Source organism: Heptranchias perlo, chromosome 23 (genome assembly GCF_035084215.1).
Source record: "Heptranchias perlo isolate sHepPer1 chromosome 23, sHepPer1.hap1, whole genome shotgun sequence".
Classification (NCBI taxonomy): Eukaryota; Metazoa; Chordata; class Chondrichthyes; order Hexanchiformes; family Hexanchidae; genus Heptranchias; species Heptranchias perlo.
Window position 1 is genome coordinate 25,524,164 of NC_090347.1, and position 22,877 is coordinate 25,547,040.

Here is a 22,877-nt window from a genome sequence, read left to right on the forward strand (position 1 = left end):
ATAGCACATTTAACAAAGTAAAACATCCCAAGACACTTCACAGGAGTGTGATCAGACAAAAATTGATAGCAAGCCAGGAGACATCAAGACAGGTGACCAAAACCTTGGTCAAAGAGGTAGGTTTTAAGGAGCGCCTGAAAAAGGAGAGAGAGAATTCCAGAACTTGAGGCCTAGACGGCTGAACGTACAGCCACCAACGGAAGAGGCAAGAGGCTCAGAGAGTGAGGCAATATGGTAGTAGACAGCAGCCCCACTTACTGTTACACCCCATTGGTGGCACTGCATTTGCACTTGCTTTATACAATGGCATAAGCAAATTAGCTCTGCAGGAAATTTGGGCATACGTTTCTGTTGCCAAGATCGGTACAGAAACCAGCATTAATTTCGGCGTGATTTCTACACAAGTGATCCAGGAAATTCACCTTCATTTTCAGTCAAGAAGTTCAATTCTGCTCAAGAGAGCAATAAATTTCAATCCTTTCAACCAATATCTGAATGGGTACCTTAAGTTAAGATGCAGACAACTGGAATGCCAGGCAGAAAATACATACTTCCCACCAGAACACTGTCCAAAAACGCCTTTATAAATCTGCTGTTTGACTATCTGCCTCACATTTTGCAAACATTTGGCTTCCATTCACAAGCCTTTGAGAAACCGGAGATGTTTTGCCTTTATGCCCGTTTTCCTGAAAACACATTTTGTTGTTATGTGATTTGAAATTATATTTTTTCCTGTAGCCATGGAGAGCTTGCAATCAACACATTTTGCACAACTAGAGGTCATTTTGTATGCTTTGTAAATATTGTACTTTGAAATACTTGTAACATACACCAGTCACATTAAAAGTCATGGGATTGATTTCACACAGAAAACATAAGTCTGCAGTTAAGTCTACCCAGAACACTTAAGAAAACTATGCGTTCAAAATAAGCAGGGACAAAGCAGTTGAGTGTTTTCCTCATTAGCACAGTGCTGTGAGGATTTGTGTTCCCTTTGAACTGTATTTACATACATTAGTTATATATGTAGTGTGACGACACTTCAAAAATACTTCATTAGCTGTGAAACAGTTTGGGATGCCACAAGGTAGAGAAAAGTGCGATATGAAATGCAAGTTCTTTCTTCCTCTTATTGTGATTATGGATGTGATGATTTCTTTTTTCAAAATGGTCACAGATACACTGGGGGAATGTTTTATAGAAATATCTAGAGTTAAGATGAAGGCTGCCTTTTCCTATTAAACCTCAAAATGGAGACCAGCAGACATTATGCCTGCAAATTGCAGGCAGGTTCCTTGACTTGTAGATTAGCCAGGATGTAAGAGGTTAGGTTTAGGTGCTAATCAACTGTTGCATCCTTGGAAAGACAATGGATATTTTGTTTGTGGATTCCATGCAATTATGTAAGAAAGGTTTCAATTGTTGGCACGTGTCAAAAGTAGGCAAGCTTATTGATGTATGCTTTACATCATAAATGGTTGAACTATTAAGGAGCGGGTTTCATTCTAGTAAAAATGCAACATATTACATCAAAGTATTAACAAGGCTCAGGTAACAGCTGGCCCAGTGTGGAACGCAAACTTCTACCTTTCGGACTTTGAACCTGAATGAGTGACTACTCAGACCTTTTGGTCTGGATTATATATTGCCGACTTCTCAATAAGGCGGTACTCCCATTGTGGATCGAGCCACTCAGGCAATGCATCTTGGGAACACACAGGTGTGCAGTCAATAATTTTTCATCAATGACAGAAAATCAGTGATTTCCCCGAATTGTTCCCTTGTAGGCACCACTCCTTACTGGGAGTGCTAGATGGCACAATTTTCGTCAATTCATATCAGTTTATGGTTTTAGGAATACAAGAACAGGAGTAGGCCATTCAGCCCCTCCAGCCTGTTACTCCATTCAATGAGATCATGGCTGATCTGTACCCCAACTCCAACTCCAACTCCAACCACCCGCCTTGGCTCCAATATCCGTTACTACCCTTAGCTAGCAAAAATCTATCAACCTCAGATTTAAAATTATTAATTGAGCTAGCGTCTACTGCTTTTTGTGGAAGAGAGTTCCAACTTCTACCACCCTTTGCGTGAAGTAGTGTTTCCTAACTTCTCTCCTGAATGGCCTGGCTCTGATTTTAAGGTTATGTCCCCTAGGCTCCCCCAACAGCAGAAAAAGTTTCTATCTACCTACCCTATCAATTCCTTTCAAAATCCTAAAAACCTCAATCAAATCACTCCTTATCCTTCTATATTCCAGGGAATACAATTGTAAACAATTTTACAACACCAAGTTATAGTCCAGCAATTTTATTTTAAATTCACAAGCTTTCGGAGATTCTCTCCTTCCTCAGGTAAATGTTCTCAGGAAGGAGAGAATCTCCGAAAGCTTGTGAATTTAAAATAAAATTGCTGGACTATAACTTGGTGTTGTAAAATTGTTTACAATTGTCAACCCCAGTCCATCACCGGCATCTCCACACCAGGGAATACAAGCCTAGATTATGTAATCTAACCTCATAATCTAACCCTTGGAGCCCTGGTAACATTCTGGTGAATCTGCACTAACCTGAATGAGTGACTACTCAGACCTTTTGATCTGGATTATATATTGCCGACTTCTCAATAAGGCGGTACTCCCATTGTGGATCGAGCCACTCAGGCAATGCATCTTGGGAAAACACAGGTGTGCAGTCAATAATTTTTCATCAATGACAGAAAATCAGTGATTTCCCCGAATTGTTCCCCTGTAGGCACCACTCCTTACTGGGAGTGCTAGATGGCACAATTTTCGTCAATTCATATCAGTTTATGGTATCAGTCACTCCTTCCAAGGCCAATATATCCGATCTAAGGTGTGGTGCACAGAACTGTACACAGTAGTCCAAATGTGGTCTAACCAGAGCTTTGTAAAGCTGTAGCAAAACTTCCTCCCCTTTATATTCTAACCCTCGAGCTATTTTTGACTATTTTTTTGTATCTGACTACTACATTTTAGTGATCGGTGTACATGGACCCCTAAAACGCTTTGGACCTCCACTGTTCCTAGCTTTGCGCCATTTAAAAAATACCATGATCTAATCTTTTTTGGTCCAAAATGGATGACCTCACACTTGCCTACATTGAAATACATCTGCCACAGTTTTGCCCACTCACTTAATCTATCAATGTCTTTGTAATTTTATGTTCCCATCTACACTACTTTCTATGCCACTTATCTTTGTGTCATCAGCAAACTTGGATACATGGCTCTGTATTGTGTTATCTAAGTCATTAATAAATATAGTGAATACTTGAGGCCCCAGCACAGATCCTATGGGATACCACTAGTCACTTCCTGACAATTCAAGTACATACCCATTATCCCTACTCTGTCTTCTGTCACCGAACCAATCTCCCAACCAGGTCAATAATTTGCATTAATATTAGCTAACAGTTTCTTATGTGGAACCTTATCAAATGTCTTCTGGAAGTCCATATGAACTACATCCAGACATTCCCCTGCTTACGACTTGAGTTACTTCCTGAAAAAAATCAATTACATTTATTAGACACAGTCTACCTTTTACAAATCCATGTTGGCTCTCTCTAATCAGCTCAAATTTCTGTCAGTGCTCAGTCACACTGTCCTTAGTTATAGATTGCAATAACTTCCCCACAACAGATGTTTAGTCTAACAGGTCTATAATTTTTTGGTTTCTCTCTCACCTTTCTTAAATAATGGAGTGACATTTGCAATTTTCCAATCTAAAAAAAAGGGACAATTTCTGAATCAAGACAGCGTTGAAAGATTATGGCTAAAGCATCTGCAATTTCCTCACCTACTTCATTTAAAACTCTGGAATGGAATCCATTAGGTCCTGGGGATTTGTCAGTCTTTAGTGCCATTAGTTTTTGGATTCTCCTCTGCAATCTCGGAGAATGAGGGAAAACTCGAGGTGTCCAAAACTGACTTGAACTGTCATCTCGTATACACTCAGTTTTAGTTGTGTAACTGTTTATGCATTTACCTGTGAGATGACTCATTTATCAGTTTCCTTAAATATAGAAAAAGGATGGGGATTGTTGGCTTCTGAATAATCCTTCGAATTGTGCAGCAACCGTCAGGAGTGAGTTCCATGAAAATACAACAAATATCAGTATCTCAGGTGATTCAGCAAAAATAATTTGGTACAGCTTAGCCATTTAAGTAAAATGTCCATTAAAGGAATACCGAAGAAACGATCCCCATGAAATCCAGGAGGAAAAAGAGACCAACAGGGAATGCTCAGCCCAGATAAAAAAAGATAGATATAAAAGAATACAATTACAATATGTAGCAAGGGACAATGCCATTTACAGAAGATGCTGCCCTCTGGTCACCCCTAATATGTTAGAGGAACAGGAACAGGATGAGGACTGTGGTGTGGGTGGGGAGGGAGGGAAGGGACAGAGTCAGAGAGAGATAAAGAATTGAACTTTAAATGTTCAAAATATACTCCAGTAAATCCTCACATTAAGGACAAACTATATATCAGAGAATACTGAAAATCTTTTTTGTTGATGTTCCAATTCAGAGAACAGTTCTAAGAGAAACTATTGAAAACAATGTTTGTATAATTTTTAGCTATGAAAAGTTACCACTGGTAAGCTTGTGCTGCGACTTGAGAGTAGAAAGGGGGGGGGGGGGGTGAAGGGAGGAAGAAAGGAGGAATGCTTGAATTTGGAGCAGGCAAGGATTCTAATTCAATGTAAAAATGAGCCAAGATCAATGTGCTGACACCTCCTGCCTTAACCTGCCTCCCACAACGTCAGGCAGGCATCCATTAGGAAAAGCATTCAGAAGTAGTGGTGGTTTGCTGTGTGTCCAGACCCACCTAGATCAGTGGAGCTCAGAGGGCAATTAGCAAGGCCATGGAGGCCGAAAGGGTAAGTGCTACTCCCACCCCCTCCCCAGGTGAGCAGGAGGACTCTTGGGGCTCGGGACCTTCTGGCTGTTATTTTTGGCTAAGCCTCTGATGTCCATTACTACTGTTGCATTTCTGTCTCCACTTGAGGTGCAAAGCCCTGCCAGGTAGCTGGCCTTCTATCTGTGGTACACTGGGCCTAGGCTAATAATCTAAACCAGCAAATATGGGTGAATTAAGTTAGGCTAGATGGAATGCACTTCACAGGTTGGGAGAGGGAGGCAAAAGAAAAAGGATATAAATCAGCCTCAACAATTAAGTGGTTCCAGTAATATATCATTTGTGGTTGAAGGTCTCTTGTCCCACATAATAGAAGTTCTTGGAAAAACACATTTAACAAATATTTCATTTTTAGAAAAACCAGACACTTTCAGGCCAATTTTAAAGCTCTCAATCATCCTACATTGATGTTTACAATAATAAAAGGAATAAAACAACTAAATGGCCCAGTGGATTAATCTCTGTCCAAACCTAAAATTATGCAACTGAAATGTGCAAATAAAGAATGAGGCTGGTGCTTTCCCTGACACTAATAAGCAATCCTAGGCCGGGTGCATTGCTGAGCTCAGTAGGGGTGCAACAATTAGTCAGCTCAACAGTGAGTGAACACAAGTTCTAAAACCTTTAAGAAATTATAAATAAATGTCCATTTTTCAAAGATAACCTTGCAATATTGAAATCCCACAGATTCAGCAGTTTATTTTTTTGTTTGTGTGATTGCAGTCCTACAGCACAACAAGATGTCAATAGTTATAGCAAAGCTGACAATTTTCGACAAGCGGGCCAAGATACCTGGTTTCCAAGATTTGCAAAAAAAGCAAGGGACAAGTAATACATAGATAATGGCTGAATCAATCACAGGGATGTCACTAAAGACATAGGTATAGAGCCCAGGAGAGATGGTTCATTAAGGAAAAGCTAGTTGTAGATAATGAATGGTTTAATTAGTGAGGTTTATTTGAGATATTCTGGACTGGTTAACTCAGTATATAACCTGCATATGAAGTATAGAGAAGGACAAACTGTATACATTTATAATATGCAGGTATTCAAACAAATGTTCCTAAATAGTTTGCAACCTTAAAAACAGTAGTGCCTTTTTTTTCAATAATCTATACAAACACTGAGTTAATTTCTGAAATTCAAAATCACACAGAACTTCCAGGCATCAGTTAATTTAGAACAGGACTGTCAGTGACTAAATTGAACTTGAGAAAATAATCAATTACAGGAATTCAGTTTATACCATCTCTTTGTTAAAGAACTGTGGTACATGTAAAACTAAAGGTAGGAATCTAAATATTTAATACTAAACAAGTGCTAACGGTCTATTAAAATCGGGAGTTTTCTTCAACTCAAATTTTCAAATCACATCTCAAATCAAGGTTAGGGGTCGTATCTCACTCCTATTGAAAAACAATTAAAAAAAGCAAACATGCAGTCTCTCACGTAATTCTATGGTGTACACTTACTAAAAAGAACATTCTCTAGGTTACCATTAGTGAAGATGTGGAGATGCCGGTGATGGACTGGGGTGGACAAATGTAAGGAATCTTACAACACCAGGTTAGAGTCCAACAATTTTATTTGAAAATCACAAGCTTTCGGAGATTATCCCCTTCGTCAGGTGAGCAGTGACTACTCACCTGACGAAGGAGATAATCTCCGAAAGCTTGTGATTTTCAAATAAAATTGTTGGACTATAACCATTAGTGAAGTTTAAACATCCACAATGCTCCGATACAAACAGTTTTGTTCCTACCTCTTACACAGGCAATATAGTTTCCACCATGAATCTCTGGCTTATTTTTGTACTTTTCAACATAAATCAAAGATGACGTCTGCAGCAACTTCATATACAACTATGCAAGACATTTTTACACATGCTTTGCAATCAGATAATAGACCAATATCTCAGAGCACGTTATGTCCACCACTTACCACGTTTTATCGCGAAGAGTTAAAAAAAACCTCTTAAATCGTTAATCAACAAAACAGTTGAAGCCGTGCTGTGTGATATTAGCAATGGTCCCACCAACACATTCATGTGAAATCCCTAAGCCAGCTATAAAGGCAAGAAGCTTTAAATGGATTAACACCTTCCGTCAAAAAAAAGACAAAGGAATTCCGTACGAATGCACCAGTTACAAAGATCACCAGCGTCATTTCAACTTTGAGTAAAAATATATTCTTACACTGGGTTTTAAGAGATAGAAAACCAATGATTATCAAACAAACATCTTTCAAGCAGACAAAATATTTTTTATGTTCCGAAGAATCATCTTTCCATATTAATATACCTATGTGAAGCACTTTGGGATGCCTTCCTACTAAATGCAAGTGATGGTGGACATTAAACAACTAATAGGAGGAGGAGGCTCCGACCTTTAGGGAAGGAAACCTGCCGTTCTTACCCGGATGTGACTCCAGACCCACAGCAATGTGGTTGATTCTTAATCGTCCTCTGAAATGGCCTAGTAAGCCACTCAGTTGTACAGTCTCGCTACAAAATGTCAAAATAAGACTAAAACCAGATGGACCACTAGGCAGCAAACACGACAAAGGCAAACCAAGCCCAGTCAACCCTGCAAAGTCCTCCTCACTAACATCTGGGGACTCGTGCCAAAATTGGGAGAGCTTTCTCACAGATTAGTCAAGCAACTGCCTGACACAGCCACTCTCACAGAATCATACCTTTCAGCCAACATCCTAGAATCTTCCATTACCACCCCTGGGTATGTCCTGTCCCACTAGCAGGACAGACCCACCAGAGGTGGTAATACAGTGATAGAGTCAGGAGGGAGTGGCCCCGGGAGTCCTCATTGACTCCAGACCCCATGAAATCTCATGGCATCAGGTGAAACATGGGCAAGGAAACTCTTGCTGATTACCACCTACCGCCCTCCCTCAGCTGATGAATCAGTCCTCCTCCATGTTGAGCACCACTTGGAAGAAGCACTGAGGGGATCAAGGGCACAGAATGTACTCTGGGTGGGGGACTTCAATATCCATCACCAAGAGTGGCTCGGTAGCACCACCACTGACCGAGCCCTGAAGGACACAGCTGCCAGACTGGACCTGTGGCTGGTGGTGAACGAACCAACACGAGGGAAAAACCCATTTGATCTCGTCCTCACCAATCTACTTGTTGCAGATGCATCTGTCCATGACAGTATTGGTAGGAGTGACCACCGCACAGTCCTTGTGGAGACAAAGTCCAGTCTTCACACTGAGGACACCATCCAACATGTTGTGTGGCACTACCACCATGCTAAATGGAATAGATTCAGAACAGATCTAGCAGCTCAAAACTGGGCATCCATGAGGCGCTGTGGGCTATCAGCAGCAGCAGAATTGTATTCCAGCACAATCTGTAACCTCATGGCCCGGCATATTCCTCACTCCACCATTACCAACAAGACGGAATCAACCCTGGTTCAATGAGGAGTGTAGAAGAGCATACCAGGAGCAGCACCAGGCGTAACTAAAAATGAGGTGCCAACCTGGTGAAGCTACAACACAGGACTACATGCATGCAAAACAGCAGAAGCAACATGCTACAGACAGAGCTAAGCAATTCCAGAACCAACAGATCAGATCAAAGCTCTGCAGTCCTGCCACATCCAGTCGTGAATGGTGGTGGACAAACAAACAACTAACAGGAGGAGGAAGCTCCATGAACATCCCCATCCTCAATGATGGCAGAGTCCAGCACGTCAGTGGAAAAGACAAGGCTGAAGCGTTCGAAACCATCTTCAGCCAGAAGTGCCGAGTGGATGATCCATCTCGGCCTCCTCCTGATATCCACAGAAGCCAGTCTTCAGCCAATTTGATTCACTCCACGTTTTATCAAGAAACGGCTGAGTGCACTGGATACAACAAAGGCTATGGGCCAGAAAACATCCCGGCTGTAGTGCTAAAGACTTGTGCTCCTGAACTAGCTGCGCCTCTAGCCAAGCTGTTCCAATACAGCTACAACACTAGCATCTACCCGGCAATGTGGAAAATTCCCAGGTATGTCCTGTCCACAAAAAGCAGGATAAATCCAATCCAGCCAATTACAGTCCCATCAGTCTACTCTCAATCATCAGCAAAGCGATGGAAGGTGTCGTCGACAGTGCTATCAAGCGGCACTTACTCAACAATAACCTGCTCACCGTTGCACAGTTTGGGTTCTGCCAGTACCACTCGGCTCCAGACCTCATTACAGCCTTGGTCCAAACATGGACAAAAGAGCTGAATTCCAGAGGTAAGGAGAGAGTGACTGCCCTTGACATCAAGGCAGCACTTGACCGAATGTGGCACCAAGGGGCCCTAGTAAAATTGAAGTCAATGGGAATCAGGGGGAAAACTCTCCAGTGGCTGGAGTCATACTTAGCACAAAGGAAGATGGTAGTGGTTGTTGGAGGCCAATCATCTCAGCCCCAGAACATTGCTGCAGGAGTCCTTCAGTGCAGTGTCCTTGGCCCAACCATCTTCAGCTGCTTCATCAATGAACTTCCCTTCATCACAAGGTCAGGAATGGAGATGTTCGCTGATGATTGCAGTGTTCAGTTCCATTCACAACCCCTCAGTTAATGAAGCAGTCCGTGCCCTCATGCAGCAAAACCTGGACAACATCCAGGCTTGGGCTGATAAGTGGCAAGTAACATTCACGCCAGACAAGTGCCAGGCAATGACCATCTCCAACAAGAGATTCCAACCACCTCCCCTTGACATTCAACGGCATTACCATCACCGAATCTCCCACCATCAATTTCCTGGGGGTCACCATTGACCAGAAACTTGACTGGACCAGCCACATAAATACTGTGGCTACAAGAACAGGTCAGAGGCTGGGTATTGTGTGACAAGTGACTCACCTCCTGACTCGCAAAAGCCTTTCCACCATCTACAAGGCAGAAATCAGGAATGTGATGGAATCCACTTGCCTGGATGAGTGCAATTCCAACAACACTCAAGAAGGTCGACATTTTCCAGGACAAAGCAGCCCGCTTGATTGACACCCCATCCATCACCCTAAACATTCACTCTCTTCACCACCGGCGCACTGTGGCTGCAGTGTGTACCATCCACAGGATGCACTGCAGCAACTTGCCAAGGCTTCTTCGACAGCACCTCCCAAACCCGTGACCTCTACCACCTACAAGGTCAAGGGCAGCAGGCACATGGGAACAACACCACCTGCACGTTCCCCTTCAAGTCACACACCATCCAGATTTAGAAATATATCGCCGTTCCTTCATCGTCGCTGGGTCAAAATCCTGGAACTCCCTTCCTAACAGCACTGTGGGAGAACCGTCACCACACGGACTGCAGCGGTTCAAGAAGGCGGCTCACCACCACCTTCTCAAGGGCAATTAGGGAAAGGCAATAAATGCCGGCCTTGCTAGCGACGCCCACATCCCATGAACGAATAAAAAAGTTGTCATTGAATTGCTTTTCGAAAAATATTAACATACATTGCATCATACCTTGGTGAATTTAAATAAAAGTGCAATGAAAGGCAGCTGATGGACAGGGCCAAAAATAACAGCGAGAAGGCAGAGAGTCCCAAGAGCCCTCCTGCTTGCCCGAGGAGGCTGATGGCACTTACCCCTTTTGGCCTCCATTGCCTTCGTAATTGCCCTCTCTGATCCTCTAATTTACATGTGGCTGAATGCAAGCAGCCAACCACTATTTCTTCGCACAGTAGCATGTGGTTATGGAGTGTAATGAATTGGGTTCATGCTCGTGATCCTCCATATGCAAGTTTTCAATCTGAACTGGGTCCCTAGAAGTGGCACCTAATGAAGGAGTGTAAAACCTAGACATATTCTTGATACTTGAAGACCTCCCCCTCAATTGATGGCTATAGAAGATCTGCAGTTTATACCATCCAGCATTTTGGTAGATGGGAGCATAGTCAAGGATACAAAAAAAGGTCGTGAAAGCATGGGGGTAAAACTCAACTGCAGCAAGGATAGAAAATGAATGACAGCAATTGTCCAATGTTATACATCATGCCCAATATCCTCTCCATTGCAGTCAATTTTATGTTAGTAGGTATCACAACTTCAAACTTGCCCTCTGGTTTTCTTCCCTTCCAGAGATAGAATCATAAACGCAGCACAGAAGGCCATTTGGCCCATCGTGTCTGTGGCGGCTCTTTGAAAGAGCTATCCAATCAGTCCCACACCCCTGCACTTTCCCCATAACCCTGCAATTTCTTTTTAAAGTTTTCAAGTATTTATCCAATTCCCTTTTGAAAGTTGCTATTGAATCTGCTTCCACCACTCTTTCCGGCAGTAGATTCCAGATCATTACAACTCGCTGCATAAAATAAATGCTTCTGGTTCTTTTGCCAATCACCTTAAACCTGTATCCTCTGCTTACCGACCCGTCTGCCACTGGAAACAGTTTCTCCTTATTTACTCTATCAAAACCCTTCATGATTTTGAACACCTTTACAAATCTATTCTTAACCTTCTCTGCTCTAAAGAGGATAATAACCCAGCTTCTCCGCATAACTGAAGTCCTTTATCCCTGGTGCCATTACAGTAAATCTCTTCGGCACCCTCTCCAAGGCTTTGACATCTTTTCCAAAGTGTGGTGCCCAGAATTGAACAATACTCCAGCTGAGGCCTAACCAGTGTTATATAAAGGTGTAGCATAACTTCCCTGTTTTTGTACTCTTATGCCTTTATTAATAAAAAGAGCACAGGATCCCATTTGCTTTTTTAAAAGGCTTCAAAGATTTGTGTACATATCCCCCTCTTCTGTTCCTGCACCCCCTTTAAAATTGTACCATTTACTTTATATTGCCTCTCATTCTTCCTACAAACCATATCACGTCGCAATGCTCAGCATTAAGTTTCATCTGCCATGTGTCTGCCCATTTCACCAGTCTGTCTACGTCTTCCTGAAGTCTGTTACTATCCTTCACATTGTTTACCACATTTGAGTTTAGTGTCATCTGCAAACTTAGAAATTACACCCTGTGTGCCCAAGTCCTGGTCATTAATGTATATCAAAAAGACTCTTGGGGAACGACACTGTATACTTCCCTCCACTATGAAAAATAACTGTTCACCACTGCTCTCTGCTTTCTGTCCCCTAGCCAATTTTGTATCCACCCTACCACTGTCCCTTTAATCCCATGGGCTTTAATTCTGCTTACAAGTCTATTCTATGGTACTTTACTAAATGCCATTTGAAAGTCCATGTACACATCAACCGTACTACCCTCATCAACTATTTTTGTTACTTCAAAGAACTCAATCAAGTTAGCAAGCACAATTTTCCTTCAATAAATCCATGCTGACTTTCATTTATTAGCCCATACTTTTCCCAAGTGCCAATTAATTTTGACCTGGATTATTGTCTCTGAAGTTTCCCCACCAACATTAGGCTGACTGGCCTGTAATTGCCAGGTTTATCCCTTTTTTTTGAACAGGGGTGTAATTTTTGCAAACTTCCAGCCCTCTTGCACCGCTCCCATATCTAAGGAGGATTGGAAGATTGTGGCCAGAACCTCCACAATTTCTACCCTTACTTCTCTGTTATCTAGAATGCATCCCATCTGGACCAGGTGACTTTTCTACTTTGCGTACTACCAACCTTTTAAGTACCTCCTTTATCTATTTTTATCCTATCCAATATCACTACTACCACCACCTCCTTTACTGCTACATTGGCAGCATCCTTTTCTCTGGTGAAGACGGATGCTAAGAATTCATTTAGTACCTCAGCCATACCCCATGCCTCCACAAGATGATTTTTTTTGTCCCTAATCGGCTTCACCCTTCCACTGTTTATATGTATAAAAGACTTTTGGATTCTCTTTTCACAGAAGGCAGAAACTGACTGTGCATGTTGAATGATAGGAAGACACCATCAACTGTATCCCAAATTTCTGGCATAGAAGCTAAAAGATAAATAAATATTGCACCAAACCTAAATTGCATGAAGGGAAAACTATACAAGGAAATTATCTGGAGTAAAAGAGGACTTGTCTGATCAGGGTCATCTCAACAGTTCTGTAACATCACAGTGTTAAAAGACAGCAGATAATTGAGAGTGTTTGACTAAGAGTCTGTAACACAGTCAATGAGTTTGGAAAATGTCAAACTTTGAGTATTAATGGCGTCTGGTCTCAAGAGACTACATTTTAGCCTTGTAACACTCCCAGACTTGACACTTTATATCATATCATATATGTACAATTCAAATTATGAGATATTACAGGATTTTCAAACCTTAGAGCCTTGTGTCACAGAAAGGATAACATTATCACAAGGGTCTTGTGAGTGTTACCAATGCATATATTGTATATTCTTTTTCTTTCACATGCCATATATTGCAAACTGAAACCAGACATGAAGAGTTGCTGAGAAATTCCTATGTATGGGATAAAACTTCCAAGTCATACATTTTTAGCCAGCTGCTAACAGTTTCAAGTGCATAGCTCAAACTGAAAACAAATGTTGACGTAGCATCAGACCGTAAATGTACTTTACTGCAAAATAATTCCTAATCGAGCAAGTCTCCTAACAAACATTCAGGATATAGGAACCAAAAGGTTCCTTGGAATACCTGTAAAGTTATACAAACTTCATATATTTCAACTTCACTTTGCCTCATTTTTATCTTGCATATCAAATGGAAAGAACATTAATAGATGCAATATCAAGACCATCATATCTTGTGACAGCATTGTCAGGACCTTGTCACTTATCTAGAATGTAGAAGATTACAAATGTATACATTTAAAAAAAATGTTTCATGCACAAGTTAACAAAAAAGGACGATTAAAAATTAGGATCTTAAGTAAACCAAAGGATATAACAGCAGGGATATTTTATTTGTTTTGGGGGCAGGAGGGGTGTAAAATAATAATACGATGGAACTATGAATACCAGTTACTTTCTAGCAAAGTAAATTAAAAAATAACTTTCTGAAGGAAACGTAAAACGGATACATTTTCTCAGGAACAAATTTTAGAACCTAAAAGTTGTGTGGGTCAATACTGGAATAGCCAAAAGGTGGAGCAGAACATGCAGTCATTTTGGATAGTTTCAAATCGATGTTATAGCCCCGAGTAGCCACGCCACCTTGCAAATTTGCTTTGCAAGCACAATGTGCATTTATGGAATATAAAAGCACAAAAGCATGATGCAGGTAATATCAATTTTAAGGGTTTAAAAAAATAAAAAAATTAATAAGCATTTACAGAGTAGATCAGAAACAGTAACTAAGTCCCATTCTAAAAGAGCTGATTTAATTAAGAGAAACAGAAAGAGGGGAAAGCGTTTCATGTTACACACATATCCAGAAACCTGTCTGGAATGTATTAACATTTATAAAAAACTGATGTTACTGTACAAGCAGAGTGCAGCTCCAGTCCTGCCCAGACAAATACAAAAAAAACCACAGAGGATAGAAGAGCAGAGAATATACTGCCTTAGGAAAACAAAATACAACAAATCTGTAAAACTCTACCAACAATAAGTGCTATTAGCTACTACAGTGCTGAAGTGACATCTTGCTTCCTTTATTTACTTAACAAAACAAATTTACAGCCATGGAAGTATACATTTTGGCTCAGATCAAGGTCCTGCAATACAGCTGCTGCTTAGTCGTTCAAAGCAGCTCCACAGACAAGCTGGGATGGGCATGGTAATGTTAACAGACTTTAAAATTAGTCATCAGAGGCCAAACGGAAAGCTGATATGAACGTTTAGTCATTACCTATTTCAGTTAAAATTTTACAGACCTTTTTAATCTGTTCATTGTATATGGGAAGTACACCCTACTGCAGTGTTTATAGATTCCAAGAAAATTAACTGCTTCACTTTTTAATTCTTTTCAAACATACAAAACCAGGAAGAACTTCCTCGCTACTAATTCTTGTTGCCAGAAAAAATGATTAAAACCTTACATCAGTGGTTTTTGAATTGGAACAATTCTCCTACCAAATATGCAGTACATGAAGGCTAACAAAATGATTACAAACTCTTGAAAAGACTTACCTGAAAAAGAAGTTTTCTTCATGGCTGGTCTCTAAATTGCATATAAAGGGCAGTCTTCAGGATCAGGTTAGGCTACTTCTACAGAGCTCAGTAATCAAATAAAATTTAACAGGGAGCTGACTTAGTTTCATAGACTTTCATTCAAACAACCAGCAAGTTGTGCTCCCTTGCACACAGTCCAACTGCTCATGAAACGCTCCCATTAATTAGTACACACCTTTCCTAATCAGATGAACTTAGACATCTTTGGCCTTTCCCAACTAAGCAAAAGCAGTGGGGAAAATCAAAGAACTCATTTATTCTCAAGCATGATTTGTTTCAACTCTTAGTAATAACCATAGATATATGATAGCACAAGTTGGAAGATCGACAGATTTGTTTGATATCATTTTATGTACTTCAAAAGAAAGTCAACAGGATTGTTTGGTGTAAAAAAAAACACCCTCCCTACCCTGTCTACATGGTGCAGCTCATTTAGTACAGTTACATGGACTGTAGGAGAAATTCACTGTTCAAAGTACATTACAGTATTGTGCTCCTATCTGAAACTGTAAGATAATAGGTCCGACCTTTTCACATTCAACAGCACAAATATAAAACACAGGATACTGAAAGTGATTCCACTTCTAGTTTATACTAAAAGGTTCTCATCCATTATTGTCAGGCTTTCACTCCTCACTTTAAAGTAAATAGCACAACACATGAGACACTAACAATTGCATTCCAGATATCAGTCTTTGTGGAGGTTCCTTTAGCACTTTGAACTGCTCAATTTCTTTAATCCCATTTGTTTCACACAAATTATAAAAATTAGGCTCTGACTCTTTACACATGATGTAAGCTCATCCAAAATAGTATTTAATTAATTTATTTGTGCTTTGCCCATGCTTATTACAACAGACAAGAGGCAGGTGTTCAAGGTAATTTTTCCTTTTCCGCTGGGTCCTAAAGCCAATCTGATTTCGGTGCTTCTGGGCAATGAACCATTCCAGAAACAAAACTAAATGGTTTCTCTCCAAAGCTTTTTCACCTGCAAACTCTGCTCTTTATTTAGTTAGATTTCCTAAGATAAATGGTGCGGTTTCAGGAATGTTTTGGTGACTCACTCGTCTGAATAAAGGCTGCCAAATTTGTTTGCAAATTTCACAGTTTTAGAGGGAATCGGGACATTGCCATTTTAATACTACTTTTAAATTAAGTCCCAGCATTAGCTTGTTTAAAGTATCTTTGAATTTACAATTTCTGCAACTGCGCCCACCACTTTTATTTTGGTTGTTCCTTCTAGTGTATGTCACATTACTTGGTAATCAATAAATAATATCTTAACTGCTAAACTGAATTCCGTTAAATACTTTTTTTTACCTTGTTACTCCCAAGATTATTAAAAGGCCTGCTCTTCAATAATGCCTTTTAAATTAGATTGAAGAATACGTTACGTGTTTTTCTTTTGGAATAAAGACTTCTTTTTTAATGGTTGTTAGCCTCTAACACCAGTAAGAGGACGGGTGTCCTCAGATTGAACTCAGGAAGTGATAGGGAAGATGAACTCAACTAAGCCAGGGAGCTTATCAGACCCCAGCAAGAACAAACTTCCAATCGGTCTTTCAATATTGCTAACTTAGGACCTCCTGCTTCCACACACCACTTCCGGAATTTGTCCGCACCCGGGTGGCCCTGGAGAAGGAGCAAGCGATGTCCGCTGGTACACTTGAGGCCTTCCGCAACCGGCGGGCACCGCAGGGACTGGAGGGCATGGCCAACACTAGCAACAACATTATTATTTAATTTGATACGTTTCCTTTGTCTTTTGTATGATTTGGATGTTTATTAGTTATGCCCCTCTAAAAAGGGGGGACTTTTGCGAGATTTATTTTATTTGGATTGATGACATTGGGGCAACCTTAAGGGTTTAATTAAAAGAAGCACACCACTGCTCACAAGAGGCCCAAAAAGGGGCTCAAACTTTATAATACTTGGTCAGACTTAATTGACAAATGCAGGTTAATTTATTAATTGTATGTACTTTCTGGAGGTCTCTTATGTATTGTATCTGGATTGCAATGTTTAATTCCAAGGAAAGCCCTGGCTGTCACTGCATGAATCTCCATTCCTAATGTGCCATTAGCCTCTTGTTTCAGTACATGGAGCGATGTATCAATCAGACTGCACGCTTGGCTACACAAGGAGATGAGTGCGTGAAGAGTGGTGAATCTCAACAAGGTATCATATAACTGGGACAGAATCTTGAACCATATCTCTCTGTGTCAGGTCCAAGTAGCATCATGTTTATGTTAGATATTATACCATATTCCATTGTTGGGTCTCAGTCAGAAAGATCTTTTCTCATCTCATATGTTCTTTCTTCAGATCTCCCCCTCCCCCAAATTCTAAATCAACTATGTAGGGGATGAATTTGCAACCCCCTCCTCCAGGTGCATTTGCTAATCCATGAGACGATGTGCCATCCATTGAGTTATGAGCTTTTGAAAATAATTTGCGATTATCTAAAGAGGTCTGGTCTGGCCAGGGTTTGTACTTGTTGCAATTAGTCAAACGAGTAGAGCTCCATCTGATGAAATATCCATCTTTCAGACTGCTCAACTCCCCTCATTGGTGATGGTGTGCAGATTGCGAAGGAGCACCATCTCATCAACCAGCATTTCTGTTGAATAGAGGTATTAAAACCTCTTTTAGTGTAAGCATTCTACACTCTCTTGAACCACAATCATGTCTGGAAACTCACCTAGGGATCTTTCCATGTGTTTAAGACTTCTATTAACTGCTCCAATCCTAGTAAAACCGTAAAGCTAGTCAGGCCCACTCCCCATTGTTCCTTTGGCTAATATTTACTGAGCTTGATACTACATTTCCCTTCTATTAAGATTTTACAACTTTTTTTATTGAAGGTTCTGGCAATGACTTATATGGTATTATAATGCACAGCAGATGAAAGTGGAGGTGGCACAGAACGTTCACTTTCATCACTAATTTATCAAAAGGAGCCCTTTCTATTAACCAGATTGAATGAAACTCACAAAGCAGTCCAAGACAATTAGTCCCAGAGGCCTGAATTCCTTAATATTTAAACTCACTTTTATTTCATTAGACTGGGAAGGTATGTAAAGATATTTTCTTCCCTCTTTCTGAGTGATCATTCGGTCAAATATCATCCCATGTAAGAACAGAAGAAATAGGAGCAGGAATGGGCCATGCAACCCTCGATAAAATCATGGTTGATCTTCGAACTCAACTCTACTTTCCTGCCCTATCTCCGTATCCCTTGATTCCCTTAGAGTCCAAAAATCTATCGATCTCAGCCTTGAATATACTCAATGACTGAGCATCCATAGCCCTCTGGGGTAGAGATTTCCAAAGATTAACAACCCTCTGAGTGAAGAAATTTCTCCTCGTCTCAGTCCTAAATGGCCGACCCCTTATCCTGAGACTATGCCCCCTGGTTCTAGATTCTCCAGCTAGGGGAAACAGCCCCTCAGCATCTACTCTGTGTGGGGAGGGGAGAGCCCAGGGACCTGCCTTAAGCTTCCATCAATGTAACATTTGAACTATCCAAGATTCCTTTCTATATTTTTTTGAAGCATCGGAGCCTCAAAGTTGGAAACTGATAAAATAAAATGATTAGTTTCTTGCTGTTTGAGATTTGTGGTGACCTATCATAATGTTTTGTTTTAAAAATTCTGGTGTTTCACTATCATATTTTGCTTAACTTTGGTTAATCTGAATCGAAGCTTCCTAACTTGGTATCCTTTAATCAGAAAGCATTTCCAAATTTACCAACCACTTAGAGTAGACAGATTACATTTGATCCACATATCTGTATCTAAACTATCTAGAATTTTGAATAGTCACCTTTTTGTTCAAAACTTTGTTGAAATCAAAAGAAAGCTTCCTCACCTTGGGCTGTTCAATTCCTCATTCGGTGAATAATTTCATGCTTCAGATACGTTAGATAAGATCAGCAATGTGGGCCAAATCATTGGTGATGCCTGTTTCCTTGGGAGTTGCAAGGAGAACGGGCTCCTGCCGACACTGACCTGTCACTAAGTACCCTGAAAGGGAAGGCTCCTTCATGGCAGGAATGCCTCTTTGCCAAAGCACCTCACCCGAGGACCTTGATTAAGCAGTTGGTGATGAGTAAGTCTGATACATGACATTGGTCTTGGACATCTAAAACACCAAGTGGTTGGCATGATGCAAGTTGGTCTTTGTGGTTCTTTAAACCACGCTGAAGATAGATAGCCATTTTGCATCTGATGAGGAAACATCAAGACGTGGGATGACAGCTGGTGGAAGGCATTGCTTGGAAGTTGAGAATATGTGCTCGTATATCCAGGAATTAGTGTCAACCATGATTGGGTTGCAGGAAAACAAGCAGCAGCTGCTGAAGTTCCACACCTCCAACTGGTGGAAAGAGCAATGATGTGTGTCTTGCTGGGATTACTAGGATGGTGGCAATGCACTCACACATTTTATAGTGAGTTGTGCTTCTCATTATACCATTTGTGTGGAACTGTCCACCTAGCAAGATGTTCTACCTGTGCTTGTCAGGTATCTAACAACAAACTAGTGACTATCCTTCTTGTCGTGGGGGGGGGTTCGAGGGGGTAGGCAGGTGTCTGGGATCAAAGTGGCACCAGATGACATGCTTGGTGATGGAAGTTTGGAACCAAGTCAACCCTCTATGGTCATGTGATACCTGAGCTGGTCAAGAAAATTATGTTTCTTCCTTATTTTGTGCACAGGACAACTGGAAAAAAATTACCTGAAATAACCACGCTGCTATTCAGAAATGTGTTTTTTACACTGTACTTTAAAAAAGTGTTTTACCAACCCACATAATGCATGGATTTCTCCTGTAGCATTTATATAGCGCCCTCATGTGGTTTATTTTTAATTCCGATGAGACTAGAATCATAAGGTTATGCACCAAAGCCCAAATAAATCATCTTTACTTCTTTCTAATTAAGCTTTTGTTATTTATTTTAAAAATAGATTAACAAAAAGGTTACACATGAAGCCAGATAAAGTTATTTTATATTATATATATATATAGAGAATTATGGACAGGAGGCGATTATAATCCAACCAAAGCATTTAGGTGTAAACACAAATCACAAGGCCTGTAACTTCAGTGGTTTATAGGTACCATCTGAATCCTGAGATTAGGTTACAATGTTTTAATCAGTTATTTATAACAATTGATCAACATTTTCATTGAAATTATATTTGCTCGACTTACTCTTTTTCCCTGTAGTCTAATGACTGGAAGCAAGTTTTGTTTTGGCAGACATCTGTTTTTGACATACAGTATACTTCTTGCGTGTTAAGATTCTCCTACCAGTGAATAAAACTGACATCTTGATAATAATGATGAAGTGGGCTAACAGATGTGAACAATTATTTTTGATAGCATACATTTTTGCAGCATTTTGTTGGCAGATGCCATTACACTAACATGACTGGATTGGATGAAGCACATTAGATAATGCCACTTCATTCACTATACTAACGAGACACTGGGCATATCACCTTACTACAAAACACAAATCACCACTGCACAAGCCTATGGCAAGAGGACTTGGAACAATCCAGAGCATCAGTACAAGCATACCAATGCACATGAATTCAATTCTGGGGCATTACCTTAAGGGCTTATATTGATATATTGGGGCCATTACCTTTGGTGGGTCTTGGTGGAGGTGATGCAGCAAAAGTAAACCGCATTTCAGCAGGTCTCTACTACAATTTTCACATAAGGTGGTAATAGATGATTGCTGAGAACAATATAGCTCAATCACAGAAGGGCACAGAAAGTCCTTGTGATGCAGTTACTGTTTAAAAGAGAAATCAATTCCACTCAATAACAGGCAAATTCCATGACCAGTGTAGTTTGCAACAAAAGGTTTATTTTCTTAGTTTCTCTCCTGAAATCTTTCTATTATCCATCTTATCTCGCCTAGAAGACAATGGATTTGTGGATAACTCCATTTGAGTCCGGTGACTAATTTGGCATTCTTATTCATTATCCTTTCCATGCCATTACTATCCCAAAGCAGCATCTCTCTATAAGGATGGGCAGCACTTGTAAGTTTAAATTCCGTGATAGTAGCTCACAATCCTACCAAACTACAGAACATAAGAACTTAAGAAATAGGAGTAGGCCATATGGCCCCTCAGGCCTGCTCCGCCATTCAATAAGATCATGGTTGATCTTCTACCTCAACTCCACTTTCCTGCCCGGTCCTCATACCCTTTGATTACACGTCCTTCTTTGCAGTCAAGCATTTAAGCATTTAAGACCATCAAGGAAAATGGCACACAATTAGGACGGATTCAATTCCAAAAGGCAAATTATGAATTGAATACCGCAAGAGAAGTGAAGGGTAATAATAAAAATAATGTTTAGTTCTATTAAGAGAAAAAGAAGAACGAGGGAAGTAGTGAGGGCATGACAACTGATGCTGCACAGGTGCCAGAAGTGTTAAATAGATTTATTGCCTCAGTCTTTACCAGGAGACAGGTAACCTATTTGATCTGGAAAGGGAGCTAGAGAGTGTTGTAGAGCTATGTTGTAATACTAGTCACATTATTACCAGCATGATTGCCGAACAGCTGTGCAACCTTTCAGGTAAATAAATCTCAGGGGCCGCATAAGATGCATTCAAGGATTCTTAAGGAAATAAGGGAGGAAATTGCAGGAGCTTTTCACAAATCTTCCAGAAATCACTGAATACTGGAGAGGTGCCTGGGGAGTGGGGGAAGGTCATTTTTGCTCCCTTTATTCAAAACAATGTACAATAAGAATTAATAATGTCCCAAAGACCATTCAGGATCCTACTGTGTTCAGAGAGCTGCAACTTTTTCTGTTCTTTATAAATTTCTTTAATATCCCATTAATATTACAGAAGGTTCCCCTCCTACTGATGGTCCCCAATTTATACTGTGGGACAGATTTAGCAACAGCTGATCGTGTAGCTCCAAGATTCATTCCTGTTCAGTTGCTTCAAAGTCATGGGCATGATTTTAGCATGGCGGTGGGAAGTCAGTGGGTGGGTGGGTGGATTTGTGTGTGGGGAACCCGATGGTAAGGTGATTGTGTTTAAATCTAAGATCGTATCTCGATTGCAGTCAATTACCTTTGCTTCTGGGTTTCGCGTCTCCAAGTTGCGCAGTGGGCCCCGTATGATGCAATTTAAAGCCCACTTTTTAAATGACCTGTCCAAGAATGGATTTTAATGGAGAAAGGAGAAATGGAGTCCTGGAAACCAAAGGCTGCACTGATGCTTCACTGGAAGTACAGGTGGGTGCAGTGAGAACCAGTAGGGAGGTAATTTACACAAGTGATAGGAGGAAGAAACCTGGTTTTGCCACCAAGAAAGTGTGGCTAGAGGTGGCAGGAGAGGTGGGCAGCAGGTGCCCAGGTCTTGGCTGCATTACAGAAAGTGGTTTAATGACCTAATCAGGTCAAGAAAAGTGAGTACATTTGCTGATTCACCCACATCCTGTGAAATGCAACACGCCCCCTCTCACTCTGTGTTGGCACGCCTACTCTATCACATCACTCCTTACATACACTTAAGTTTCAGCATCAACCATCCTTCAATTTCTAAGCACTTCCTCAACTCCCCATTTGTGCACTCACCACTGCCAATCAACCCAATCCTGATGCAGTGTGATGCATCTGTCACCTTCTGATGCATCTGTTTCATTGTCAGCCTTACCCAAAGCAATGATCCATCAGGTGACACCATCACCGTCAGTCACTCACAATCTGTTCTTTCCCCCCTTGTAGGAGAAGAGAGCGCAAAATGCAAAGGAGAGGAGGAGGACTGGAGGTGGGCCATCACAAATAGTCCCGCTCAAAGATGCAGAGGAGGAGGCCATGGAGATAAGTTGCACCGCT

The 22,877-nt window shown here is 40.8% G+C and overlaps 1 protein-coding gene across 2 annotated transcripts in view; it reads right to left on the reverse strand.

Moving 5' to 3' along the window:
* LOC137341190 (septin-9-like) overlaps positions 1-15,156 on the reverse strand; it is a 233,772-nt gene extending 218,616 nt beyond the window's left edge. For both annotated transcript variants that reach the window (XM_068004217.1, XM_068004213.1), the window contains exon 1: positions 14,957-15,156. In XM_068004217.1, the coding sequence (XP_067860318.1) occupies positions 14,957-14,978 (22 nt within the window). In that variant the 5' untranslated portion in view covers positions 14,979-15,156. The remainder of the gene's footprint in view (positions 1-14,956) is intronic.
* Positions 15,157-22,877: the final 7,721 nt, after the last annotated feature.